The sequence below is a fragment of the Oncorhynchus gorbuscha genome, linkage group LG14 (assembly GCF_021184085.1).
Source record: "Oncorhynchus gorbuscha isolate QuinsamMale2020 ecotype Even-year linkage group LG14, OgorEven_v1.0, whole genome shotgun sequence".
NCBI classification, from domain to species: Eukaryota; Metazoa; Chordata; class Actinopteri; order Salmoniformes; family Salmonidae; genus Oncorhynchus; species Oncorhynchus gorbuscha.
The window spans coordinates 28,796,398-28,803,672 of record NC_060186.1 but is presented as its reverse complement, the minus strand read 5'-3'; the positions used below and the strand labels follow the sequence as shown (position 1 = coordinate 28,803,672).

Genomic DNA, 7,275 nt, shown 5'->3' with positions numbered 1-7,275 from the left:
TTTTGCGCAGGCTGTACACACTACATTAGTCACTCATTCACAATTTGACAAGCACTTGATAATACCTAGAATTTCACAGCAGCATCCCCTTTGTGTCGCCGTAATGCACCCTAAACAAATCCATGCCTTTTGCAATGAGCACATGGTAGTAGGCTATAAGCGCAAATGCAATTGTGACCCAATTCAGGAATCTAGGCTTATGTTGCAAGACTTCACAGCAGAGCCATTTGAACATAAAAATATATGTTTTAATCAAAATGCTTTTTTTTGTTGGTAGAAATGCCTTCTCAAACATGTGTACTTTCATGTGTAAATACAAATAAAACCGGTAAATTACGAGCATGGTTGGTTAAGCCACAGAAAAAGATGGCAAACTTCCCTCTAGCCATGATTGGTTAAGATAATGAGTGGACTGGACATGCCGAGAGAGGAGTTTGGATTGGTCTGCCATATAGAAGGCTTCTGTCTATTTGAGCTGGTCAGTCTGTATTGGTAATACTGTTGAATGTGGCTTTTCCCCCAAAATGTATTGTGTAGTGGAGCTGCATAAGTGTTGCTCAAGTTTTGAATTAGAGTTTTGAATCAAGTGGAATTAGAGTATGATAACAAAAGAGATGGAGAAAACACCTGTCTCTGGATTACATCCTCAAACTAAGGGCAACCGGGGTATGGCATTCCTGACAGGGAGACGTGTCCATCATGCATGATGATGTATATGTGTAAGATAGTCTTGCGTTAGCTAGCTAAAGTTCCATTTTCAGATATTACACATTTCTAATTTTGACAAAGTGGTTTCATTTCAAGCTAAAGTGTACTGTTAGCTAGCTAGCTAACGTTAGCTGGCTGGCTCCCGAGCTGACGTTATTATTTGTTTCCCAGAGCCGTTTGCTTTTCTAGTTAGAGCCTAATGTTAGATAGCTACCACTGGATTTGGTTGGTTAGCTCCCAGTACTGTGGCATTGTTGGCACTTTGTTGTTTAACTAGCTAACGTTAGCTGGCTGACTCGTTAGCTAACGTTATGTGATGTGTGTGATCTTAATCTTTGGTTACCGAGCTAGGTTCATTGTTTAGCTAGCCAGCTGTTTGTCTTAATCTAGTGTAATGTTAGCTAGCTAATGTTAGGTGGCTGGATACCCAGCGGACATTATTTTTTGTTTCCCAGAGCATTTTGCTTTTCTAGTTAGAGCCTAATGTTGGCATTGTTGACACTTTGTTCATTGTTGTTTAGCTAGCTAACATTAGCTGGCTGGCTCGTTAGCTAATGTTACGTGACGTGTGTACAACACCCGTTGAATACAGCCGGTGTCAGTACACGTCTGAAAAAAAGCTTTTTTGTTCCTCAAATGCAGTGTATGATATACCATGTTGTAGCTCTAAGTATCTACTTTTATCCAATGTAAAAAACACCATTTCACATTTTTGCTACATAAGACCGAATCCAGATGGTGCATCACAATTAATGCATGTAATGCTTTTATTATAAAAGTGCATTTTTATGGTGAAAATGATCTCCCCAAAACTTGAATCTCATGCCCTGCTTATGTATGCCAGTTAGGCTCTATAGCCCTTTTAAAATGGATTAATGTTCTTAATTTTAATAAGATACAGTGCCTTGCGAAAGTATTCAGCCCCCTTGAACTTTGCGACCTTTTGCCACATTTCAGGCTTCAAACATAAAGATATAAAACTGTATTTTTTTCTGAAGAATCAACAACAAGTGGGACACAATCATGAAGAGGAACGACATTTATTGGATATTTCCAACTTTTTTAACAAATCAAAAACTGAAAAATTGGGCATGCAAAATTATGCAACAAACAACTTGACATTTGTATCACTTATCCCGCGCTTTAGAAAAAAACTGAAAGAAAATGACATCTTGGTCTACTCCTCTGCTATTTATACATAACAGTGGCTTTGTTCAGGGGCCAATACCATTATAACCATACGACATGGAGTCAAAGAGCATTCGGAAAGTATTCAGACCCTTTGACTTTTTCCACATTTTGTTACATTACAGCCTTATTCTAAAATATATTAAATAAAATTAGTTTCTCATCAATCTACATACAATGCCCCATAATGACAAAGCAAAAACAGGGTTTTAGAAATGTTTACAAATATATTAAAAATAAAAAACAGAAATACCTTACTTACATAAGTATTCAGACAATTTTCTATGAGACTTGAAATTAACGTCAGGTGATTTCTGTTTCCATTAATCATCCTTGAGATGTTTCTACAACTTGATTGGAGTCCACCTGTGGTACATTCAATTGATTGGTCCCACAGTTGACATTGTGTTGAGGCACAGATCCGTGTATGGGTTCCAAAAAATGTCTGCATCATTGAAGGTCCCCAAGAACACAGTGGCCTCCATCATTCTTAAATGAAATAAGTTTAGAACCACCAAGAATCTTCCTAAGCTGGCCGCCCGGCCAAACTGAGCAATCGAAGGAGAAGGGCTTTGGATAGGGAGGTGACCAATAACTCTATGGTCACTCTGACCGAGCTCCAGAGTTCCTCTGTGGAGATGGAAGAACATTCCAGAAGGAGAACTATCTCTGCCACACTCTACCAATCAGGCTTTTATATTTGAGTGGCCAGACGGAAGTCACTCCTCAGTAAAAGGAACATAAGAGCCCGCTTGGAGTTTGCCAAAAGGCACCTAAAGGACTCACAGACCATGAGAAACAAGATTCTCTTATCTGATGAAACCAAGATTAAACTCTTTGGCCTGAATGCTAAGCGTCACGTCTGGAAGAAACCTGGCACCATCCCTATGATGAAGTATGGTGGTGGCAGCATCATGCTGTGGAGTTGTTTTTCAGCGGCTGGGACTGGGAGACTAGTCAGGATCGAGGGAAAGATGAATTGAGCAAAGTACAGAAAGATCCTAGATTAAATTATTTTCATCCAGAGTGCTCAGGACCTCAGACTTAGGTGAAGGTTCACCTTTCAACAGGACAACGACACTAAGCAAACGGCCAAGACAATGCAGGAGTGGCATCAGGAAAAGTCTCTAAATGTCCTTGAGTGGCCCAGCCAGAGCCCGAACTTAAACCGATCAAACATCTCTGGAGAGATCTGAAAATAGCTGTGCAGCAACTCTCCCCATCCAAGCTGATATAGCTTGAGAGCATCTGCAGAGAAGAATGGGAGAAACTCCCCAAATACAGGTGTGCCAAGCTTGAAGCATTATGCCCCAAAAGACTTGGCTGTAATCGCTGCCAAAGGTCATTCTACAAAGTACTGAGTGAATGTGATATTTCAGTTTTTTATTATGTTTTACTTGCAAAAAAAACATTTAAAACCGGTTTTTGCTTTGTTATGGGATATTGTGTGTAGATTGATGAGGGGGAAATAAACAATTTAATCCATGTAAGAATAGGGCTGTAACATAACAAAATGTGGAAAAGGTCAAGTTGTCTGAACACTTTCCGAATGACTGTAGTGCATTTACTGGCAACCTATTTAGTGGGAACCTATTTTAGAAAGCCATTATAAACATTATTATAGCCTTTGCTGATTTGGGGAAAACAGTAATTACATGCATACAGATACTATAGGTCAATTATTAAACTGATACCAGCAAGGGTCAGTGTGTATTATTCCCTATATAAAAGTAAATACTTTTATACTTTTTTTTGCACTACATAGAGGTCAGGTCGTCTTACCTCCCGCCCCCTTCTCCCCTTCTCTCTCACGTGATCAAGTGGCCCCTTCACATAACTTATCTACTGCTGTAGCAGACTTCACAGTGCACTGATGCAGCCCTTTCGCAACAAAAACATGCAGACAAGAATAGATATTTTACTGTGAAGAATTATTGCAAAGTTATTGGACTTCATGACATTCTTTCGGATACATTGAAAGTAGGCTACTTTTTATTTTTACTTTTTTAACCATTGTAGGGTAAGTGACAGGAGTGCGACACAAAGGGAAATGCTTAAATAAACCAATAGATCTGTATAAATTTGTGAAACATTTTGAGTCGTTTGTTTAACATTTCTACCTCTTACTTCAATATGGCTTTAGCCAATATACATAAGGCATATGGATCTTGTTTTGCTCATTTTGGGCTTCTACAATCACACTTAAACACTCTCGCTGGACACCACCAGAAAGTCCAGATAAGGATTTTGTGACGGCGGCAGCATGGGGGCTGGTTTCGAATTTGAACCATGCAGAGAAACCTCATAGGAGCAGAGAATGAGCTAGTGAAATGAGACTGTATAGCCACTACTCTACTGTTTTGGAAAAATGATAATAAATTATACAAAATGCATGAAGTTAAGGCAAATAGCCATATATACAGTTATAAAGACAATATATTTAAAAATGCAATTTTTACTTGCCTCTTGCAGTGTTATTGTTTTCTTTTTAAAACCCTAGAAGTTGATAATTGTATTGCAGTACTTCCAAGATTGATCGTATTCTTTAATTATTTCCACATAGTTTTGCTGATGTAAATACATAGACCTAAAAGATGGCTGAAATAGTGCAACTGTATGAATATACTGTACATTCATGTTTGTTTGAGATAATCAAATGTACAACATCCAGGCAAAGCCTCCCAAAGTGTTGAGGTGTAGCACCATAGTTGTCAGTTTGAACTGAGGAACTTACATTGAATGCCATCATTAATGTAAGTTAAGAAAAGAAAGGGAGGAAGTACATGATGTACTGAAGATATAGTATCTTCATTCCGCTAAAACAATAAAATAACATTTTGGGCCAGATTCCTGGACACAGATTATGTTCAGTAAAAGCCTAAAACCGCTCTCCATTGAAATTGCTTTTTGGTCCAGGATTTACCTTGATCTGTATCCGGGAATCCGACCCTTTAAGCAACTCGTAACTACAACTTTTTCCCTCAAGTAATTCATATTTTTTCTAACTTAAGTTCTTTACCCCCAGGTGCAATGAGTGAATAACTTTCTACCGGGTTTAATAACAGAGGCTTCTGGGAGAACAACAACAACCAAAGGTTCTGAAGTCTGAACGCACCCTGGTACTGACCTTTGACCTCTAGCCATGTCTCAGAGTAACCCCTCCTTCCAGCTCATCCAGACTCTGAGGAAGTCTCCCGCTGTGTTCCGCCGCCGGTTCCACCTCCGGCCCAACAGCACCGCTACCCTCGCCCACGGGGATCCCCTCTACAAGGTGCTCTACCTGGGCACTGAGAAAATCTACTCCCTGGATCTGGAGCAGGCCCAGGGGGCCATAGGCCTGCTGCTCCAGCAGTGGGCCCCGGGGGCCCCTGAGAAACTGTGCAAGGAGCACGCTCTAGTGTTGCGGCGGCGTTACATAGAGGTGAAGGAGATTGCCACGGGGAGACAGCTCGCTAAGACCTATCTGAGAGACATTGCGTTCTGCGCGGCCGACACCAAGCACCCCAATGTGTTCCTGTACATCTGTAAGCTGCAAGGCCAGCAACTGCAGTTACAGTGCAAGATATTCTGGTGCACCAGTGCTGAGAGAGCTAAGGACATCACCGCTTGTCTGGCAAGGAGCTTTCAAACGGCTCTTAGTGATTGGCAGGGGCAGGGTAGCGAGACCAATCACATGGAGAAAGGGGAGGGATCATCGGAGGTGGATGGACTGTCAGTCATCCCAAGCCTTCATACTAATACCTCCTCTGCTCTATCAGGATCTCTAAGGACAGGTGAGTGTTTTGTTATTACTATTCTGTAGGCTACCTGGTGATTGAAATTGATGTTGTTTGTGGAAAGTTTGTGTCAAGGCCTATTAAATATATTTGAATTGATTTGAAAATTAATGTGTCCCTTTGAGTTCTACAGAGGCTTCAATAAAGCAATTTATTGTTTAATTTGCGAGTGTGTGACTTGGTGTTGCTAGCGGTTCTGTTTGTCTGTTTGTGAAGACAGGTCGCTGGAGGAGGAGTAGGGGTGTGGCTACTCTGTGTCCTCTCAGAGCGATGAGGAAGGAGAGGACAGACAGCACCATCACCAATGACAGCACACAGTCAACCATTTGATATTTTACTTTGACTCTCTCTGCCAACTGATAATCTGTTGGGCCTAGCAGAGCCTCACGAGCTCCTGCAGTACCCACCAGTATTGAAGAATGGACCACTGCCAAACTAAGCTTAGAGCCCAGAACTACATTTTGTGTGTGTGCTGGCCAGCTGCACTGTGTGTCTGTCATGAGAGACTGCCGCCAAAAGGATTCTTATTATGGACTTGAATAAAGCTAAGGGTGTGACTCAAAAGCCCCACATGCCACAGAGCACCCCTTTATCACCACCAACAGGGTCATTGTGTTTACGCCTGAGCACTATTTTGGCTTGGTTTGAATTTTTTATGTTATTTAACTAGGCAAGTCAGTTAAGAACAAATTCTTATTTACAATGACGGCCTACCCCGGCCAAGTTAAATGGGTTTCCATTGCATTTTCAACTCTACTGATGGCTTTGTTACCAAGAAAATGGACTTATGTAGTGAGTGTGTCCACTCTGGTATTGGCACGTTCACATTAGCCAACAGCTCGCATAATACAGTACGCGCATAGCCTAGATGATGGAATTACTATGGACAAAAGAGTGAGATTATTTGTATTTTTCAAACAGCAGCCAAGCATCAATCATCGTGTCACCAGCATAAGACCCTCAATATTTATTGCAAAGGAGTATCAAGCTCATCACTTTGCACTTTCACCATCCTGTGCAGTTCATCATCATTTATTTCATCTGTAGCCTAATAAACTGCAGCCTGATAATGCTTTCCCGAGTCGTAGTGGGAGGACCACACATGTCATTGCGTGACTCCAAATTTGATTTGATATAAAGGTCATTCCCAGCTAGCACAGAACGTTCCTGTAACGTTCCCTAAAGGTTCTCCTTTGGTTCTTAGAAAAATAACTTTCACAGAATGTTCTTTCACAGAGTTGTGAAAGTACATGAGAAAACAATACATTTACTAAGTGATTAATCGGTTTCTGATTCTTTGTCTCATTTACAGCTCCGTTTTGTCAAGTATTTTACTAGTTTAAAAGGTGAGCAGGTTTACTTCACTACTACAATAGACACTCACCGAACAGTTTATTAGGCACAACACCCTGTTCAGAAAATGGATTGCTCTTACAGCTATTAGTCCGCTTCTCTAATCAGATTTCACACATATATTATTTTGTATACAGCACCAGTCAAAAGTTTGGACACACTTACTCATTTCAAGCATTTTTCTTTATTTTTTCTACATTGTAGAACATTAGTGAAGACATTGAAATAACATATATGGAATAATGTAGTA

At 40.6% G+C, this 7,275-nt stretch overlaps 1 protein-coding gene across 3 annotated transcripts; it reads left to right on the top strand.

Annotated features, from left to right (window-relative positions):
* The first annotated feature begins 3,740 nt into the window (after window positions 1-3,740).
* On the top strand, window positions 3,741-6,748 carry LOC123995683. Of its 3 annotated transcripts, none has more exons than XM_046299344.1 (3): window positions 3,741-3,876; window positions 4,922-5,669; window positions 5,893-6,748. In XM_046299344.1, the coding sequence occupies exons 2-3, from the start codon at window positions 5,039-5,041 to the stop codon at window positions 6,000-6,002; spliced, it is 741 nt and encodes a 246-aa protein (XP_046155300.1). In that variant the 5' UTR covers window positions 3,741-3,876; window positions 4,922-5,038; the 3' UTR covers window positions 6,003-6,748. The 3 variants fall into 3 exon arrangements, with proteins under 3 accessions (XP_046155300.1, XP_046155299.1, XP_046155301.1); XM_046299343.1 differs by having other exon boundaries at window positions 3,748-3,916; XM_046299345.1 differs by having other exon boundaries at window positions 3,748-3,916; window positions 5,889-6,748.
* The last annotated feature ends 527 nt before the right edge of the window (window positions 6,749-7,275 follow it).